The 22,801-nt window shown below is 37.4% G+C and overlaps 1 protein-coding gene across 1 annotated transcript in view; it reads left to right on the top strand.

Moving 5' to 3' along the window:
* The first annotated feature begins 9,108 nt into the window (after positions 1 to 9,108).
* Positions 9,109 to 22,801, top strand: part of LOC111037028 (ecdysone receptor-like) — a 36,627-nt gene continuing 22,934 nt past the window's right edge. The window contains exons 1-2 of the mRNA XM_022319379.1: positions 9,109 to 9,347; positions 13,252 to 14,132. Coding sequence (XP_022175071.1) covers positions 13,637 to 14,132 — 496 coding nt within the window. The 5' untranslated portion in view covers positions 9,109 to 9,347; positions 13,252 to 13,636. The remainder of the gene's footprint in view (positions 9,348 to 13,251; positions 14,133 to 22,801) is intronic.

The raw sequence follows: 22,801 nt of genomic DNA, 5'->3' as shown, positions 1-22,801 counted from the left end.
AGTATCAATATACTCATAAATCTTGCACAATAAAATTTATATTGCGAAAAAGAATATCCATTTCGAAATATTATTTTGTGTAATATAGCGTATCGTGTATAAACTACATGTACAAATAATCAATATAATATGTAAACTAATATAAATAAGGTTGTTGAGTTTGAACGTAGTTCAAACCATTTTCAAAACTATTAATTATTAAATGTCATTAGATTTTGTGTTTTTATTTAGTATTGTCATAAATCATAATGCTCATTCCGTTATAAAAATATAATTAAATATATTGTAGCCATTAATAGAAGTGCGTCTATTTGCATTGCTTGACCAATGTGGGTCGGCAAATTTATAAATCTTAAAATTATATTTTTATTATTAAATTGTGATTTTTATTTTAACGTACATCCAATAAAATATTAAATTATACATTACATTTCTCCTATAAGCCAAATTTAGTACGTAGATCTTATACAGAGGTGTGTTTGGACTTTTGGAGAATACAATGTGTGATACAATACCTACCTATAAAAACTTTAAATTGTATTATTTTTCCATCTATTATTATGTGTACCTATATTTATATCACTATATATACAGGGAGGAGGAATAGATTAAAATAGATTGTCCAGTAAATACTAAATACACAATATTCGTGTCTAGATTTACACGATTTATCGGTGGATATTTACATAAAATAACAGTTGCGGTGCTAAATAATTACAAAGATTAAAGCGCACGCGCTTGTAAGAGCATAACAAAATGAGTTGTAAAAGGTGCGTCCCGAAGTAAGTATACTTATCGGCGAGCCCAAAAGAACAACATTTATATCATAGTAGTCATCGAGAAATTGTCGAGGTACAACATGAGCACCCCGAGATACGAGCAACCATTTTATTATAAATATATGTCTATATAATAATATAAAAACTATACCTACTGACTACTACCAACTGACATAAATGATGAGTGGAAAAAAATGAAGTTTTGTTGAAGTACTCGACATAAACCGTTATTGAATACATATATATAATATTTTATAACCTACATATACCCTTTTTGAGGTCGAGACAAAATTGAAGTTTTGTAGTTTTCTAATTGACTATCATTTTCGGAAGGCATATAAATTATTGAAAAATATGCATAATAATACATATTACTAACACATTTTTGACGTAGGTCGTTGGAAATGTCGCGGTGGCCGTGGTGTTATTATTATGTTTCCTCGGGAACGGTAATAATAATAATATTGTCGCTTGCACAATTAAACCTTTACCACCCATCTCAGAGACATTGCTTCAGTGTAGTCGATGCAAGAGTACCTTCATTTAGGAAAGGCCAAATAGCACTCGGACTGACACATTTCTATTTTCGCTCCTATTATTTTCAAGTATAAAATATTGTGTACGTCGCGTACACTGCTGTTGTTGTATTATAAATTATAACACTAGTATACATTCTGTTATTCTGTTCCTGATACACAATGGCATTTTTCGTGGTTCCCCGTTATAGAACTAGATGATTATTGAAATGTATAAATTTGTTGTTTACAGTCTTATTAATAGTACATTAGATAATAGATATCTCTAAATAATTAGTATGTTAGTAAACACTCGTCTTTCGGAAACAAATACCATAAGAACAGATCCAGTTGACTGAAAAACGGCCAATTTCATTCAACACCAAAGGTTTCTTTTAATATTGAGGCACGTAGTTTATTTTTAATACGAGTGAAAAGCGAATAATATAAAGAAGTGTGGAGATTAAATAAGTGTATGTATATAATAATATACATAATATATTAATATGATTAATGAGTAATAATTATAATTAATTTTAAGATTGTGACTACAAGTGCTTATGTTATTATTTATTTTATTGTGATGTATAGTTATAACTTATAAGTGACATATTCGTTAACACAACACACGTTTAGGTACCTACGTTAAAATTTAAGAATGAATATTTTGGTTTTCACGAGCAGCTTGACGGGGATAAAAAATGTGGAAGATTTGTCGATCCCAGAATTACTATTCGTTTAAATTTTGAAGAATAGATAATATTAATTGATCTTTTTTTCATATTTCAGAATATGTCTTAGGAAATAATAAAACCACGTATTTATTTGTATACATTCCCAGTAAAATGATTTTCAGACTACTTATACGAGTAATAACTTCTTAATTATATATGAGTAATATATAATATGTATTATTATACATGATTTCATCATATTTGACGAGTACCGAATATTTTCACGTCGAAACATAATTTCTAGTATATATTTCACCAGTGTGTTGAACATAATTCATCTGCAATAGAAATCTTCATATCTGGTTAGTGTGTGTCTGTGTGATAACATCATATAATGATATTATACTGAACTTGCCTTTTGACAAATCTAAAAATCAGCCGTCTATTAAAGTATGGCCATGGTAGAAAGTCAACCGGTGCAGTTGGCAGAGTCCACGGCCGGTAGCCGTGTGTAGGTACCTATTATGTGATGATAGTCGTCGAAACTACAGACGTTTCGAGCACCGATTCCATCGCCCACGCCGTCTCACCGCGTAATATCGTGTGTGTATAATTGTTATTGTTGCGTGTGTGCACACGTAACGTCCAGGTTTATCTCTCTCACTAATTAACGGCCGACCGACCGGCGCGTGCGATTAATTCACACACCGGCCTCGCACGGATTGGGGGGGGGGGGCGGAAGAGTCGGATATTGTGTGTTATATTATTATTATTATGCGTATCATTATAATCATCATTACTGCCGCGATACACGCTAAGAGAACGCGTCATATGTGCAGTATAATATATTATTAATTATTATGTTGTTGTTGTTACTTCGTTCTATAGTGAATTTTGCATCGTCGCCGGAATGACGTTCGACGGAGGAGACCAGAGGGACGAAAGTGAGCGAGCGACTGCTGCAGATATATGCGTGTGAGCTAGTGTGTGTGTGTGTGTGTGCAGCGCGAAGGGAAAATCGATACCACCGGGTCCCATACTCCTATATTATTATATCGTGTGCATGGTAGTTCTCCGGCTGTATACATACAATATATAACTTCGTATATCGACGCCATGGCCGGGTGGAGATACGAGGTTTATCCCTATGTACCTACGCTTGTATCGCCGTTGTTGTCGTGATGCGATGATGGTTTTGAATGTAATAGGTATTATTATACTGTACATAATATATAGGTTTAATCGGCTCAAAAACGAATTCGTTGGCATAGCGCTGCTGCAGTCGTCCCGCCAAATCGCACCAGTGCAACGGACACAGATAGAATGTTTATCGCATAATATATTTCATGTAGGTACCCATATAAAATTTAAATATTATTATAGTGTCGTCGTGTTTAACACCGCATCGAGCACAGTGTCCCCCTGCACGAGTTTGTTGCATTTTGATTGGTCCGAAAAATATAACCGTAAAAAAATTCAAATTGCTCGTCCCTGTACTCCATATAATAAAATAACTCGTTCAAGACACACCGACTGTATTGGCTATAAAACTATATTTTTGACATTTTCAATACATCTATAGGTATTTTGTTTTGATTCAATTTTCTTAAAGTGTCCAAGTATATGATGTAAGTCACGAGATTCATCAACCAAAATGGAAATGCTTTCGTAAAACGTAAATAGGTAGGTATACCTAATAATCCGAAATCCAGGCTATACATACATTCAAACAATATACGAACGATTTCCATCTCGATTTTAAAAACTCTGTTTTGAACAGCGTGGCTGCTCATAAATATTATAATAACACAAAAAGATTAATGACACGAATTATCGTCGTCTTTATACACTGACACGACTGATTGTAATATTTAAAGAGGATCAACGATGTATTTTCGCGGTACACAGATTAGCAGCCACCAACCGGTATTCAGCTCGTAGCTTTATGATCAATTATAATTTATAATATGGTTTTATTATTGTAGGAAGTCTACACGTGGACGCCGGTCGTGAAAATGGCGAATTTTCGCTCGTCGGTTTTTAGTTAAAGCACGCGCGGGCGTTACGACTTTGTGGCTATGGCGTCGCAGGCGGTGGAGGGTTGTTGTACACACGCGCGTATACGTATCGGTCGGCGGTCTTGTGTGATTTTTCTCAAGGCAAACGAGTATGGAGAAAAAAATAATAATAAAATAACAACCGATACGGTCGTGTTTGCGGGTTAGGTTAGGTTTTTTTCCGTGCTCCCGCGGGGATATACCTATATACTATTATTTATACATGCATAAAACATATATGTATATATTATGTGTTTGTACGCGACTGAATTCAGAGACTCGGTCGAATATAAAAACATTTATTCGTTTTTTACATGAAATACGTGAAAATGGTATGCACGTAAAATACCGGTCGCCGCCGCTGCAATGGCGAGATCGACGTGCGCACACGACAGCGAGTGAGATTAAAGCGAGGGGGGCGTTGACGGTCATATTAGAGGTGAGCCGTCACGAGGAACGTATAATTATTAGCTTTCCCCGAAATACGTTCGATATGATAACATTATGATTATTATATGGGCCTGTCGATCGGTTTTTTCGTCAAACCGAATTTATTTTTAGTCTTCAAGTGTCTGCAAACCATTCCTAAGCGGCTACGCTGCACAGAAGGTATATAATGATATGGCCGTCGCGGGTCATATTGGTTATATTTATATGCATATTATGGCCTGATTGTCCGTATAGAATTTCCCTACTGGAGTGTCCGCGCGGGTTCAAATTATGGCTTTCGTCCATCACGGTAGAGATACCTTTCAAAGGTCCTCCTCGGCACCCTCTTCTACACACACCGGCGGCGCGATGTACATCAAAAATGCTCCCGCCGCCGCCGCCGCGCGCCCCGTAGTTTGTATGCCGCGTGTGACCTATACAATGTGTGCCAAAACCGGTTTCGGTCGTCGGAACATAAAAATAAATAATAATGCACTCTCGGCCGGGGGTGGTGGCGGTGGTTGTGGCGGCCGAGGTGGTGGCGGTGGTGCCGGCGGCGTCATAGTTGCTGCGCTCGGCGGTGTGACTGACCCCGTCGTCGTCGTCGTCGTCCGTCGACGCCACTGCCGCATTTGTATTATAGGACGTGATACACATCGTACCTAACATTATTATCATTCGTTATTTTATTCCTCATCCCACTTTGCTGCCGTCTGCCGGTTAAGTAACAACGTCGTGGTCGCTATTTGTATGATATTAATAATAAATAATACATATATATATATATAAGCATGACCGCTGCAGCCGTGGTTTTGAGAGAAAAACTCCGTTACGGTTTCGTTCACATCATCATCATCATCATCGTCATCACCGTCACCGTCAAATCGTATAATCGTCCTCGTCGCCGTCGTTGTTGTTACTTAAGACTCTTCCATGTGCACCTACCAATTCGTTTTCTTTTTTACTCGTCGTCGGTTTCACTTGTTCGCGACTTGCAGCTCGTCGAGAGCGTGCGCGCGCACGATTGATAAATGGTTTTTTCGACAAAACTAAAGTATTATAATTTGAATAACAAGTCCTCTGAGATGCTAATCGTCGCTCTTGCGTCTATAAATGGCCCACCTTAACTCGATATGATAAACAATAATAATATACGGTGTCCGACGCAGCACACCGGAAAGGTCGCCGCTGCACAATAATATTATATACCTATACAGTATACACAAGCGGATCCGCGGAAAATCTAAAGCCTATAAACAATTGGAACAATATAAATATCGAGCACACAATACGACCACCGCTTTTTTATAGGAAATCAACATCATCTGTTTTGCAGGTTCTGTGTGTTAAGGTGTCAATATGCATTCCGCGGCGATGGATGTCGAAACAAAAGTCGTTTTCTCCCAAGAATGCCTCATTTTGCGTACATCTACGTTATACTATTATTTATTTAAAAAGAATTAATGCCATACGGATTTTTATAACAAAATATTTACAGTTAAAACTGGTTTGACAGATCTTACGAATAAATTACGATTGAAAACAAAGTATAGGTATAGGTACCTACACGCTATACAATTAAAAATAATTTAACAGATGATACGAATACATATAAATTGTTATACGCATGAAAGTTGGCCAGTGTACGAAAAGTTACTAAAATTATCATTGGCTATCGACGTAGTCTTTATTAATGGATAATTATTTGAAAATATGTTTAACTCACCGGTAGATAAAACCATATAAAAAAGCTTAAGGCTTAATTTTACCAGGAACGCGAATGCTGAGTTGTTCTTACAAACGGGGTTCGTCAACAGTTCTCTAGTTTTTTTCCAAATAAAACGATGGCTGGTAGGAGACGTTACCATAAAGCTTTGTTGTAATCATGCGAGGTGGATGATCAATATTTAAGCTGTAAATTGTAAGACCCAGATATCTTGTCGCCGCATGTCACCTATATAGTTTACTAAAGCACCGCATTCTAATCTTTGTCTTCATTGACGCACTTTATAGTTTATAGAACTGAAAAACATTTGGGAAAATTCGATGAATGTTGCTGTTGCTTAATAAAACCTAGTATAGGTTTACGTATAGTTTTATTTAAAGGTAATGCTGTGATTTCCGAAGGATTGTTATTATACGAGTATGTAATATTGTACAAACGTTTGATAATTCAAAAGAGATAGCGAGGATACATTATACATTCTGACTATTTCGAAATATCGTGTCATTCGCGTGCAACAATATAAAATATAGTTATGTAGGTACACATGATACGCGCTCAGAATTACGAATTCACATTGACCTTGCGTCGCATACAAATAATGTAGTCTAGAGACTAGAGTATTGGCTTCTGTGTATAATATTATGAATTATAATGCGTATATTAGGTAGGTAGTATAATTTTATATTTTCTTCTTTTTATCATTATTATTATATATGTGATCGTGTTCGTTTGTCCCCCTCAATAAATCGTACGTATAATTTCAGTAGAAACTATAACCACGAACACTATGGCAGTGCAATATAATATTATGCTCTACTGATGTCTGTAAATATTACGTCAAATCGACCGCGGTAGACTCGAAACCGTAAAAGTGAAACAATTAGGCCAATGCGGATATCAATTAATTTGCACATTGCACGGTATCCAACTGTACGTAATTGTTGTAAATGAGATACTGCAACGGTTGTTGTACATACTTGTAATAATGTACCAATATATATACTGCACCGATAAACCGAATAGAAATATTAAGACCAGCCTATAAAGTATTATGTACCTACCTGCGACCTCCTACTTATTAATTACGATTTTACTATTATATATTAATTGTATCTATGTCGTTTATTTTGCGTTACACGCTGCACCTGTTGGAAAAATAATCGAATCCATGTTTTTTTCAGTTATATTTACGGTGTTTACGTATTGCACGCAACTCACTTTACCGGCTGTATTTACATAATTGCAATGCACATCTTATAAGAAAGGTTATAACCTTTGAACAGATCAAACAAAATGGTATACTCTTTTTTTAACAACCCATATGTAACAACCAACATCATATACTGTGTGTCCGTGTTATGAACTCAGCAGACGGTGGTTATAATAATATAGTTAAGCACTCTGAGTAATTATTAGTGTGGTAAACCATGTAGAACTATACATGTACGAAAAATCATTGTTAATATTATACGTACTTAAAATATAATTAAAAGCATGGAATTGTATTGTGTTATATACTTATATACCATAATAATGTAACGTACATAGAGCGGATTTCATTCGCGTTGGTTGATAATGTTTAAACGTTAAATATTATTTAATAGCAACTATAATACCGTGCCCCGAACAACATTCAGCGTACTGTTTATCGGTAAAAAACAATTTCATTGCTATATTGTGTACAACACAAATTACAATATTTCCCGGAAATACTTTTACGATCCGTACTGTGTAAAAGTCGAGATTATAAAAAATATACCGCACGGGGCAGAATTTTTTTATTATCACTTATCGGGTTCTTTATTATTCTGTGTTTTCGATGGCGAGCAGTGGCGTGTTTTGAATTTTTTTCGAGCGACGTGAGGTATTCCGCTCGAAATTTGCATTATAAAATATTATCATATCTATACTGCCATTGCAATTTGGTTTAAATTGTTCATAATATTTCAATATTAAAGCACATAAATAAATGTTTTGTTTTCATCAACTATTGAGCCACGTCGTAATCCACGCTGAGCACTGAAAATTGAAAATATATGATGATTTATAGACTAAAAGAGATTTTTTGTATTTGCGAGAAATCGAAACGAAACGAAAAAATGAATGGCTTATCTCGCTCTTCTTCGCCCGAAAGCGAATACGCACGCACGCTTAAGCAGACGTACTTTCATCATGTCGTCCACGTGGCTGCCGCAGACGACCAGGTATAAGGTAACAAGCATTTCACAACTTTACCGTAGGCGTGTGCGGCAGATTATTATTGTACATTAACCGTGTGTTGAGTAAGTATTTAAAATTATGAGATTTCGTAATCAGACTCGTGTGCGATTATTCATTAATGTTGATAATGCTCGTTACATAGAAACTAGTGCAGTTTTATTTGATGCGTCGTGTCGTGGGGCCATGGTTCACGTCATCGTCTCGTCGCCGCGGCCGTGACCAGCAGTCGACGAGAGTGAGTGGTCAGAAATCAGGATCTCTGATCACCGTTGAGTCGCAGGATCTCCTTGTACCGGTTTTTCCGACCGACACCTCTTACCGTATTTTTCCTTTCGCGCACTGCCGCACGCGCAAGCTCGGTTCACGTTGGGAATCGCTCGCGCACGTTTCCACGTCCGTCCGAACGAACGATCGGGCGGCGGCGGTCGCCACTGATTCCCCCCCGCCGCACTGTAACCTAACCCATCCGTCCGTCGACCGTTCACCCATTCGAGCGGAGAGCGCGCACGGGAAACGCCCGGCGCTCCCCTCCGTCCTACCGACACCGGCGTCGCGTCCCCGACCCCCGGACGACCGACTTGCACCGGAGCCCCCACTCAACCCCACCAACGCAGTGTGAAAGACGTCGGCGACCGACCGCTAACGACGAGCCCCGACCATGCGCGGCGGCCGGGCGGCGTGCGGTTCGCGTTACCCCGTCGCGGCGTCGCCGGAGCAGTACGCGCCGTCCGTTAAGTACTGTCTGTTGGTCTACGCGCGCGTGTGCCGTCGACGACTTGGACTACGATCTATTCGATCCGCAGTGACGCGAGTGAAAATCGCCAGTGCATGTTATATTATTATTGTTTTGTTTTAACGTCCGATTTTTCGCGTGCCGTTACAAGTGTTGTGTCAACTGTGCGTGTGTCGTGGTTTCGCGTTCGAGCCGCTTTCCGTGAACGGACGTGGTTAGTTTTGCCTACTACATATTAATATTACAAACATCGTATTATTAATATTGAATACATTATAATTTAATATAATATTTTCTCTCCCAATAGCACAGAACAATGTAACTTTTCGTTAACAGTTTTGTATACTAGTAATTTTCGCATCAGTCTCTGTAGATGGTTTGTAGGTGTTCGTGTTTTCCTTCGCTCGATAACCGGATACGCGTTTCCACAGGTCATAATACTGAGATCTGATCAGCCCGCGTCGTTGAGGTGTTGGTCGGTGTGTGGGTCTGTAGATTTGGGTCATTTTGGCTTTTTACATTAGTTACCCTAACACCGGCCACACGTTTATCATGTACCTATTATTATTAAATATTATTGGTTGTTAATAAATAACAACAACAAGAAACCCTGTCTGAAAATCATTAACCACCCTCCCTCCGTCGCGGTTACAGCGTTTTGAGACTTGAAACGCGTAAAGGATCGTACGAGGATTCATGGGACGCGGCACTCTGTGTTCGACATGCGGCAGGCATCTTTCGCGGGTGTTGTGTTCCACCACCGCCGTGACGAAACTTCCGCCCGCGAGCTCAGTGGTGGTGACACACATCTGCACGACAGGACGTGGAATTCGTGTCGTCATCATCGTCGCGTTTTCGTAAACATTCATAAACTGCCGTTACCGCGTCGTCGTTGTTTACACGTCACGGACAGCACCTCCAACACCCCCCTCCCCACCTTAGTCACCAGTTCCGTTTGAAGTGCGTGCCTGCCGATTCTGGTGCATGAGGTGCTCCCCCTCCTATGCATCTAAAACTTGATAGGGTTGGGTTAGGTTATTTTTCTATCCTAATATTATGTCGTTCGAAGACGTGATCTCGAAATCTATTTCAATGAAGCCCCCCCCCCCCCTAGAGAGTGTACAATCATATTATCCATGTGCGATGATAGTAAAAAAATAAGTCTCCGTTTCCAGACAAGTAGACACGAGTGCGGTGCCCCTTCGTCATTGGCTATCGTTTTAAGACGTTTGAATGCGAATTGTAATCATTGTTCGATCGACTATAAAAAAAAACGTAACCAATTCGTTTCAACTGGATTTATTAATGAGCTGTGTTGATTGTCGCTGAACGCGGGTTTTTGTTTTTTTTTCGGTACCAATTATTATAGTTTTATTTTAATTTAAAAAAAAAATACATTAAATGCTTGTTGTACTGCCTTCATTTCCAAAATAAACCCGTATCGATAAGCTTTGGTTTTATTTTAGTCCCCATAAACTATATTATAGTGCATTTTGTGTGTGTGTGTTATTTATAGCGGTAATTCAATTTAAACGAAATTATATGTGTATTTGAGATTCGCGTTATTTACTCGAATTACTCGTCGTTGGTAAAAATCTTAATTGGCTCGAATACACATGTTTTTTAAAATTAAAAACGCACATGCCAAATAATTAGTTCGCTTCTTGTCCATTGTTAACGACGACAATATTTTTTTTCGCTTTCCAGGAACGGCTCTGTTATTATAATTTCTGCGGACCAAACTAAATATGTCTATAGTGCATAAATCGTTATGAATGTAACGGATCGAGTCCGGCGAAATGAATCGACGGTGGCGCCGATAACGAAACCCAAAAACCGCCCTGCAAGGGTGAATGTTTTCCTAATTGAAATTGTATTGTGATGCAAAGATATCATTTTTAACTCTTTTTAAATCGGTTGAATTTTAGAACACTTTGTTTTGTTTTTTTCAAACATGACTGAGCTCTTTGTGTTATATGTATTTACTACTTAGTAATTAAAATATTTTTTATTTTATTAAAAAGGTGCACTTAAACTCTTTCTCATTAAAATATAGATATTACCAAGGCGGACTTGGTAGTAAACTGCCAAGTACTCTATAACGGCCCCCAACCAGTTTTATTCCGGGCTTTTTATCTATTGATTTTCCAAAGATATATTTTTTTTCTGAATACTTACGTTTTTAGGTAGCTTATCAAATACATAATATAGTTTATTGCGATTACAATAGTTATTATACCATAAACCCAACATGTTGGTTGTTATATTTAGTATATGTTTACGAAAAAAATAAAAACTATATTAACAATTAAGTACCCTAACCCTTGTTATATTGAATAAATAATTCTAAAATCTTTATTACTTACTATGGTTTATACGAACACACTTAAATATACAGATTGTAAACTGGGCAATAATCATATTTAATTACTTAAGAGGAGGCTACACCCGAATGTGCTGTCTCCGTCTTACAAATGCGTACAGCACAGGAAAAACTGTTATGCGTGGGACAACTACTCTCTCTGTATTTATAGTAAAATTACCAAAATTCCACAACTCATGGGGAAGAATTTTATTTGTGTTGAAGTTAAAGGTTTTTGATCGCTCTAAAAGCCACTAACCAATAATTTTTAATAATTATAAGGAAAAAACCTAATGTTTTTAAACTGATAACTTTATTTGTATTTATGTTATCCAAATAATAGAAACGCAGTTACACAGATAAATATTTTCCCAGTGCGTTGTGGAATTTTGGTAATTCTACTATAAATACAGAGGGAGTATAGTTGTCCCGAGCAAAACAGTTTTGTCATGTACATTTGTAAGACAGAGACAACATATGCGGGTGCAGTGAGTCCTCTTAATAAGCACTATTTTCGCTAAATCTAAAGTCCGCACTGGTGCATATTTTTATTACATTACTATTATCATTTATCCACTTATTTTTAATACTTAAATAATGGTAAGAAGTTTAGGAGTATTTTCATTTATTGGGTCACTATAAAAGTTTGTCTTGGGCACTTCTATATAGTGCCTTAAAATTGATCACGAATCAATTAAAACACGAATGATGGACGTATCTTTGATTTATATATAATACATATGCATATTAAAAACTATACTGTTTGATCGTATAATTATGGTATTTAATTTTTCCTAATGGCTCAATATTTGTGGTTTAAAACTGTTCATTATTTATTATTTATTAGTATTTACTATTTAGTAATATCGTCCAAGTCTCAGCGCCCCCGGAACAGTACACTAGCTTACCTGGCAAATGCGCTCCTAATTTAATTTTTACTAATTTTACAATTCTTCACAACTTCAGAGTTCAGGGAATGCTTTATAATATGTTTATGTAAGTGTTAAAATATTCAATATTGTACAGATGTATTATTGCTTAAAATATATTTAATATCTTTCGTCTGAAAATTATTTCTCGTTACACCACTGCATTAACTATTATTACAGTACAAATTCATACGTGTGATTTTAAGTGATTTCTGGTTTGTTCGAAACGAAGCACTACTCCCAGATTTCAAATAACGTAATAATCAAAAATCACGTCAGGGAACTATCAATACGCTTCTTCTGTCATCTATCCAATAACTGACTGAATGACTGTCCTAACAGCCTCGAATTGTTATGTGGTCGTCTCCACGGTGTTTAAAATTAAAGTTAATTATACTTCATTTGTTATTGTAAAAATAAAATTAAAAAATAAATAAAATGATGTGTTTGTAAAAAATTATAAAAATGTTTTTGTATGATTGTAATCTGTTAAATTTTAAAACCTAGTAATCTAACTTTCTACGTATCTTTGAACTGCGTAACCATTGCTTGCTATATCTGATTTACAAACTCTGCAATTGTAATTGATATAGGCATCTTTATAAGTTTAGTTGATTTAAGTCGGGACAACTTTTCAATAATAAATGAAAATATAGAAGTATTAGGTGTATTATTATCACACGACTTGGTGTTCGGCAAAATCACATGGTTTCCGAAAAGCGTCCATTTTTTTTTAATACATAATTTTGTTCATGAGTATTATAGCATGTGTGAAGAACAAATTTGAAATCCGTTTTTCTAACTCTACTCTACGTTTTTGTTCGCAGGTCTGGAAACAGTCACAAGTAGCAGTAACAAAAAGTGACAGGCAACCGTGTCGCGTGTACATACAAAGTGTCGTGTAGATGACGTGCTTGGTGTATCGCGTGAAGTGTCGTATCGATTTTTATAATAATAAATTATAGTGAAATCAAATAAGTGGTGATATCGCGTCGGTGTGAGTGCGGTACGCGTCTCGACGACGACGACGAAAGTGCGCGGCGCGTGTGTAGGCTGCGGGACATGCACCAACGTGGCGACGTTCAAGCGGACGACGAGCAGGCGACCATCGCGGTGTGGAGCGCGTAGCGGCCGAACCGCGGCGGCGAGCAGCACGCCGTGCCGGGCCGCAACAGTCCATGCGTGATAACGCGCGACCTGCACGCGGCTGCAATGATGGACCAGAAATGTGACGTCGGCGGTGGTGGTGTCGCTGCTGCCGCCGCCGGTATCGGTGGCGGCGGTGTCGGCGGCCTCATGTCGTACAACCGTGGCCGTGGCGGCACCGAGGTCATCATCAAACCCCGTAGTCCTGCCGTGGTGCAGGTGGCCACCGGTGGCAGTTACCACGGCCTGCCGGCGGCCTCCGACGCCGTCATCGTGCGCAGCCCGCCAGGCGGCCACTTGCCCGGGCCGCAGCAGCAAGTGCCGCCGTCCCGCAACGGCTGTTCCACCCTGTTTAGCGACATCGCTGGCGTCAAGCGACTCAGGCCCGACGATTGGTTGGCCGTCAACTCGCCGCCCGCCTCTTCGCCCGGCACGTCGCACATATCCTACACAGTCATATCGAACGGCGGCGGCGGTGGCGGCGGTGGCGGCGGTGGTTACAACACGTCTCCAATGTCGACCAACAGCTACGACCCGTACAGTCCGATGAGTGGAAAAATCGGTGAGTGCTTTTATAGCAATTTAAAAAAAAAAATGATTTTAGGTCATACCTATTATAATATTATAATATGTTGAGTAACACGTCTCTTGGGCCATCCAACCCTCCACCCACACACACACACACTAACGCCGCAGCGAGTGTCCGTCTAACGGTGCCAAATTGAAATCGATCGCATTTCACCGCCCCTTGTGGACAAAACCCCCCCACACGTTCTTCTTTAATCGTGTGCATACGTGTGAGGCTATTGTAAAAATACAATTATTACAAACCTATAGATTTGTTTTTATGATTTTATCGTCAAAAAGGATTTTCATATTTCGGTCGAACGCGTTCGTAGCCATAGCGATAAAGTTATTTTAATGTCGTCACAGTTTTTCGACGTGTGGTCTATTAAGTTCGATATGTGTAATAATACAACAAATATTATGTGCGTCCGTATTTACTTGGCCTAGTTAGCAAATCAAACACTCGAAACGTCGCGGCTACCGGTCTATTATTATTACTATTATACGTTTTTATAATTGTAATAATAATATCATATGGTCGGCAAATAACGCGCGAGGAGAAAAACAAACCGAATGACCGCGGTGTACCTACCTGTTTAGAAATGAAAAAAAACGGAAAGCCTTGCAATTATTATTAGGTAGGCGTTCCTGCACATAGCGTCTCGATACGATTTTCGCTTTTTATTGCCGGCGTCAATATTTTCACGAAAATTATTATAGTAATCATTTTTTTATACGCGGCTCGGATATGAATAATAAGAAAAATGAAAAAATGAATTTGTTACTCGTTGAATTGGCTACGCGAGTTATACATGCAACTATAGGCATACGTTTGTTGTATCTCTCCGACTACACTTATATATTACAATTACATTATGTGCACGTACATATTAACGACCTTGGTGGAACTAGGAATATTCACGTCGTCGATTGCGTAATAACCGAACGTTTATGTGTGTAAATGCAGCAAGAAATAATAATTATCTCTAAATTATAATAATAAAAAAACTTATTTAAACGATTACTTAGTGTACGTATATTATATATAATATATTATTATGTGTACTATATATACGCACATACATAATATTGTTGTATTATGGTACACGCTGTATGTACTATTATATAGTATAAGCTATATACATATTATAATATTATTATTATATACGATGTGTACACTCAACGGGATATCAATCACGTAATTGGGTTACGGAAATTTATTCAAAGTTCGACGGTTGACCTCTGCGGACCTCTGAGTGCCAAAATGTTTTTTTTTTATTTTTACTCTTACAAAAGAAAACATTATTTCGTTACAAATGGCAAAAGAAATAAAGTAGTATCGGGAGCCATTATACGTCGTCGTTGTCGTCACCGTTCCCGTCGCCACCGCTGCCGTTTTGTTGACGTGAAGGTGGGGATTATTAATTTTGGGATAGACCTTGTGTGTTTATACACTACACAGTATATATAATGTACATATATCTATACACCACACTCCCGTGGACTGATACGAAAACAAATATGTAGGTCATTGAGCCTCGCGTGTCTGTATATCTCTTTCTTTTCCCCTCCCCGCTGCTGCAGTCTCCCACCGCCCCTCAATAATATATATATATACTTCACTCGCTCTCCGAGCCAACGGTACAATATATATTTTTTAGTTGTGGTCTTTCATTTTTTCTCGAAAATAAAAATCATAAACATAATATTAGAAACCGGCTGTGTGTGTTCGAGACAGAAAATAAAAACCTCCTAAAACAATCCTAACAACACGGGTAAAAATAAAAAAATAAAAAATAATGAGTTACATCAAACCCAGAAAGGGGAATATATTACATTATTATACAGCGAGTTCGTCGCCTGCTGGTGTATTTTCTTTTATTCTCTCGCATCCCATCATCATCAGATAATGATAATAATAATAATAATACTAAAGCATATTTCGAACGTAAAAAATACCTAACGGTACCTACAATAACGACTATGTACTCTGTAGTTTTCTTCTTCGCATCCGTTGCGGTGTGTGCTCGTCGGAGAACAATATCGCCCTTGGGTAGCTTAACCTTGGGCGGCCGCGGAACGGTGGTACATTAATATAATATAATAATGTTATATACGAGGGAGAAAGAGAGGAGGCCTTTCTCTTTGTCCATACATAGTAAAAGAACGTTTCATGTAGACCGTCCGCTGTGACAATCACCATAGTATGCGTTATAAGGTATAACGGATCACTGCATCGAACTTTTTATCAATTTTTAATTATTTAACATACCGCGGTGTGCCCGATGAGTGTAACATACGCGCCGTCGTCGTCGAGGTGATTGGCTCGTTATTACATACATTATTATTACTATTAATACTATGTTAATCTGTATATAATGGTTTACGCTCGTTTTTTTTATCCACGACAATAACTCCTTGACCTTGCAAACTACGGCGGAGGGTTAAAACACTCGACTGATAGTAATATGTAGGCCAAACTTTAACGAGGAATAGAATTTTTCGAGGTGTCCATGATAATGTAATCTCGGGCGTACTATATATTATTGTACAATATAGGTACCTACTGCATAGTATGGTACTATCTACTATACAAACGAATACACATGACTTTGTATAATATTTCTTTCGAAATACATCGAAAATTGTTACACATTTTAGTAGTGTAATGACATGCAGTATAGGTAACGTTTCTATTTTATTAATTGTGGTTAGCTAGTTATACGTAGCGTTGTAGTGATGTACAACATGGTGACTGTTCGGCTGCAATTTATAGTGTGCTGTATAGTTTTGTTCTCCCGTTAAAATTGAATCAATTAAATCAATTAAGTCGATTGGTTTACGTTAAACTAAAAATCGTGTCTATATAAAAATCGCATCCAAGTGTATACACATCTAATTGAGCGTGTTTTTGAAAGTTAATGATAAAAAAGTTGATTTATCTTTAATTGAACGCACGTTCGTCTGCGAGAGAGAACAACTCAAATGCGGGTTGATGTGGTCTGTTTTTTATATTGTGTTTGTTATGTATACGCTACCCGTATGTGCATGACACATTAATTGGTTGAATTTGTACAGCTTATAACGTTGTGTGTTATAATATATTATGCCTCTCACACACGAGCGTCGTTGTATTAAAATTCATAATAATATTATTTTTCAATTCTTTTCGGCGTCCTAACCCCCCCCCCCCCCCCCGACTTATGCGTGTGTGTTGGCACATACCAGTGTAGGCGTCTATTCGTTCAAAGGGTTGTGCGAGTCAAGGACTTTCTATCGCGAACAGTCTGATCGTGACACGACAATAATATTATTGTTGTTGTTGCGTTGTTTAGTGATAATTATTTATCATTATAAAGGGAAATTGACGAGGATTTCATGAATCGAAAGAACGCGCGGTGAATGGACCGAAACGAAACGCCGACGACGATAATAATCGGACCAAGGTCGTCGGACGATGTATTTTCTCTGCGGGTCGATGATTTCAGGAAACGCTCGTTGTCTAAAGGGATCGTGGCAATCGGTTTTACGAGTTTCGTGTCTCTCAGTAATGTACCTCAAAGGTACATTTTTTATCGTGCACGCATTACCTAATACGTAACGGAGCATCGTAACGCAGGAGGTCGGTAGTAGATAAATCATTTTTTTCCTACGACGGTGACGAATATTATGCACGGCTGTTCTGTATTGTCACCCGGTAATGAACCGTGTGTGCTCGGTCGCGGGATCGAAAGAAAAAAAAATAAACGTTTACCACATACAACGACGACTGAGATGAACGAACGACGGTGCGTACGGGTTAGATAACTGCAGTGGCCGACGGACGTGACTACTTTTATTCGAGTAGGTATACAAAATGGTGAAACATCGTCGGTTTTGGGATATTATTATACACCGCGAGCCGGTATACCGCATATGTGGGTCATTCGCAGTTTAATATATTATATTATTATTATTATTATTATAGAAAGGGAACCGACATTTGACCTACACCCCGGAGCCGGTTAACCAGTCGGATTTTTCGTCGTCGTCGTCGTCGTCTATGCGACTGAATTTTTTCTCTTAGTCATCACAATATAGTATTATATTTGCTGGAAATAATCAAAGTGAAATCTCTGTATTTTTTTTTTTTTTTTCATCCGTTCGTCAACGAAGTTTATTTAATATTGTCGTTACTATTGTCATTACTACCGATATCCGGTCCGCTGCAACAGCCCACCGACTTTTTTTTGTTCACGAGTAAAACCGTACCGGCTTCTGTGTACCATATGTAATATACATCATCACGGGAGTTGTGTTCATTTATGTTTATACTTGGGTCGTTCCCAGCGATCGAACTGGACTTGTCTTATGTTAATAGTAATATTATATAATGGTCGGGAACTCAATATAATAACCTATTGCCTGGCGAAATTCTACATCCACCACCACCAATTTTCTTCTGGATAAAATATAGTCTTAAACGCGATCGAATAACCAATATTATTCACTCACCATACTAACCTACCGACTTTTGCATATTTAAACGGCTCGTTCGACTATACCTATCTGTCGGCTGTTGTAAATAAATAAGTCTAATACCATATCACAATAATATTATACAAAAGCGTTTTGCTTCGCTGCACGCACACATATTTTCATATTATACATGATATTATATACGTATATAGGTCCGTCTATTATAGAGCGGGTCCGGCGTTTTCTAAAATTAAAATTTCTACGACCCGACTAAAAATACACACACACACGTCGTACGCGTACGTGCCGAGCGGGCGGTAGGTTCCAGTCTACCGGTACTATCGTGTTATGGTGTTGTGGCGTGGGGAAATGCTATCAGGAGGGGGAGAGATGGATCTTTCACTTTTCGAATGGGGACACGGCGGCACTGAAACCAACAGTCGCCGCCGCGGTGGCGTGAACAGCGTTTTTAATACTTTCACTATATATAATAATGTAAAATAATATAATATACGAGTTCCAATAATGTCGCTAGTCTTTTATAACAATAATATACTCTCCACCGTGTAGTTCGTAATTGATACGCGTACCCGTCAAAAGCATCGACGGAATAGCGATTATTACAAAAAATTAAAAATTAAACCGTTTACCAGAGCAGTTGATTGTATTTATTGCCGAAATTCGTTAAAAAGAGGATGTCTGCCCATCATTTGTTTTTCTTTCTCTGACCCACGCTCAACATATCAAATGTTCGATCAGCACAACCACCTCTGTGTTGTTATAGCTTTAATAACGTTAGGGTGTTGGAGTTCAGAACATTATCTGTGTTTTACGTTAGCTTATTTTTAGAATTTTTAAATATTTATGCAAAATAAGGGCACTTTGACATTGTAATATTTTACCTACTCATAACAAGCTTAGAATATTTAAATATCATAAAAAAATTAACTCACAAACGCAGATGATGTTCTTAACTTTAAGTTTAATAATTGGTCAATTCACTGTAACAATAAAGCTAACAACACAAGGCTGATTATGCTGAACGCAAATTTGCCATGTTTCAGGTGGGAGAGAAAACTGCAAATAGACAATAGTGCGCTGTAATCCTCTCAATAATATTGTACGCTACACATTAATGGCCTGGAAACGGGGCTGGGCGCAGAGAGTTTGTTTTGTTTTTTTTTACTTTTTAGCAACCGTTGGTCGCGTGCTTACAGAAAACGCATTATCTCATCAAATTTGTTGTATTAATTAATTTTGTTCATGACTGTGGCACAGACAAACAGACAGTGTGCGGTGTTAAAATATGCATACCCCGAGAGAAGACTCGCCGTCGTTGTGTTCCTTTCGTTTGTTCGCGTAAATTAGTAATCGTCTTTCGATTAAAAAATAAGAATCTCGACGAGATTACGCGTTTTGTTGTTTTCACTGGTGCCGGTCTGTTCACATACTATAATATTATGTATGTATGGCGTATACCGTAACGACAACGAACTAACAAAAGAGAAATTAATTTCGGGAATCAATTGTTTTTCTATTGATTTCTAGTCTGCATTATTGTTCTCCGCGCCAGTGTATTTTTTATTTGACTTAAACAAACCAAAGCGTTACAACCGTTTTGTATCAACCTCGTGTGTTTAACCGAATTAAGCGTAAATCGTTAAATTAAAAAAATTAAAATCGTTCAAGCCCCTATTCAATATTACATGTTATTATGCAGATGCGTCCATTATGATGCAAGGTTACTTAGTATATTAAATAGGATATTACCCGTGTGGAAATTGTTTTGGGTTGCGAATATTAATTTAAACTTACACTACAAATACAATAATAATAATACCAGTGGCGTACCTGTGGGGGGGGGGCAACAGGGGCATTTGCCCCCCCCCCCCCGAGAAGTTTTTTGATGTCATAATGCAAATTCATTGTCCAGCTTAAATAATGTAAATAATAAATATTTTTAATTTTCACTGATTTTAATCGTGTTTGATATCAAAAGTTTTTGATATCACTTATCAATGTATTATAAAATAATGATAGTATATTATCTATGTATAAAATGTCAATATTCGACTAAATTGGGATTAGGAGTAATGTTATGGTCACAATATATAGTCACTTAGTTGGGTTAGCTCTGCTTAATATTCATAGACACAGAACAGTTGAAGTTGACGAAGTTATTGATTTATTTGCTGGCAGTAAAAAAAGAAATTTAGATTTTGTTATATAATTCATATTTTGTTTCAGATTATATTATAATTTATAACCATAAAAAATTGTGCAATTAATTTATGCCCCCCCCAAAAATGTTTCACAGGTACGCCACTGAATAATACAATAAAAATACAATTTTAAAAAAACATGTCTTAAATAATACTATTTTTTTAAGTGTCTGTAGTCTCTTTACGACTGTACGCGTATAAAATTATATGCAATTTTATCCACTAGAACAATTTACAAACTGTACTCATTTGTATCATAAATATTGAACAAATACCTTGTACGATGCCAGACGTGTCGGCGTGAGAGTAGTCCAGTGTGTCACCTTTAAAGATTTTTGTTTGGGAGTCTAATATTTTAATTTTAACGTATTTTAACTTGTATTTGACCGATAATCGCATATAAAGTGGAACCTGATGTATCGTGCATTTCAATATTTTTGTTTTCGTTTCTATGTAATTTATTGAGTCGATTCAAAACTCATTTTTATGGTTTTTTTTTCTCGTATCATACACGTTTGTGTTTTATGGTGATTGTTGCTTACAGTTTTCCATCGACGACGCGGGAAAACACATTGTACCTATATAGATTTCAACCATAATATAATCATACTACGCGTTTTGCGGCTATAAAGTCGTTTTATCATCCGATCAAATGCTTTATAAATGTTATAGGCAGCAATATTAGTTATTAGTCGTTATTACCTACCATAACATGCGTGTATCGGCCCTTATCCCACGATCCATCGAAATTCTTCTCCATAGTCCATGGACGCGTACACCATTAATTTTCCTTAATAACTAGGTATTATCCGGTACCCAACCCTCCCATGATACCTAATTAAGTATATAAACAATATATTTACCAGTATAATAAATAATAATACGAGATTCGATTGTAAGAATAATAATCAAACGCCTTTAAACACGTTTCAAACTTTAAAAATAACAAATTATTTACTCTTAAACACGTGGGGGTTACATTCCTATACATCAATATAATATTATGTTGGTTATATAGTACTATTATAGACTTAATTGTCCTTAGTTGGTTTTATGTTGGATAAAACACACCAGAAAAATAATGTGCACGAGACTCCAAATTTCGATTCAGTCACATCCATACAATAATTATTTAAACTTTGTTCACAAGGTGTCTAGGTATTTATGTATAAACATTAATATACAGTCATCCAAATATTAAGGTTCTGTTATTGTTTATTTGGCTTTTTTTTTCATTGATAATTTCTATTGATCCATAATCGTATTGATATAGGTGTTATAAAATATTATGTTGTTTGCGTTAACCTTGGCAATAATTCTATATTTGTATGATAATTTATCGTGCTATCATCGACGGTTACATTTTTTATTTTTTTAATAATTGAGTTTGTTCCGTGGAGTATAATTTTTAATTCTTTGGAAATCGATGTCAATCTCTTCTGAGCTAATTAAGCGGTGCACATGTTTTATGTGTTCGGCCTAAAATCCTTGTACACGTCACACACACGTGTTTCACACGGAAGAAAAAATTTTAAAAAAGCTGTTCGTTTTGCAATAAATCGATGTATTGGTTCTACAGTTTTTGAAAATCGATGTGTATTTCATCTGAGAGAATCTCCCCACACTCCGGCCCTAAGGAGGGGGGGGGGGGTCGAGAAAAATAAGAAGTATCGACGTTGTGCTGGTGATGTTATTGTTGTTTTTGTCGTCTGTTGTTGACGTTAAGATTTTTTTTGTTTTGGGTGGTTCCGACGAGCTCTAGTCTGCTATCTAGCGGACGGACGACACGTCGACATCGTTCGGCTTGTGGTTCGGCCGACAGATAGCGCCGGATGGTATGCTCGTTCTGTCCCGACGACACAGAAACTCGTCAGTCTGTATTCTGCAACGTGATGTCGGGATTTCGTATTACCCACCCGGTTCTTCGTCACAGACAAAATTAATCGAAATATAAAGGTCGAGAAGACGAGAACAGTTGGTATTT

This window comes from Myzus persicae, unplaced genomic scaffold (genome assembly GCF_001856785.1).
Source record: "Myzus persicae strain clone G006 unplaced genomic scaffold, MPER_G0061.0, whole genome shotgun sequence".
NCBI lineage: Eukaryota > Metazoa > Arthropoda > Insecta > Hemiptera > Aphididae > Myzus > Myzus persicae.
This window is presented reverse-complemented; position numbering and strand designations above follow the sequence as displayed.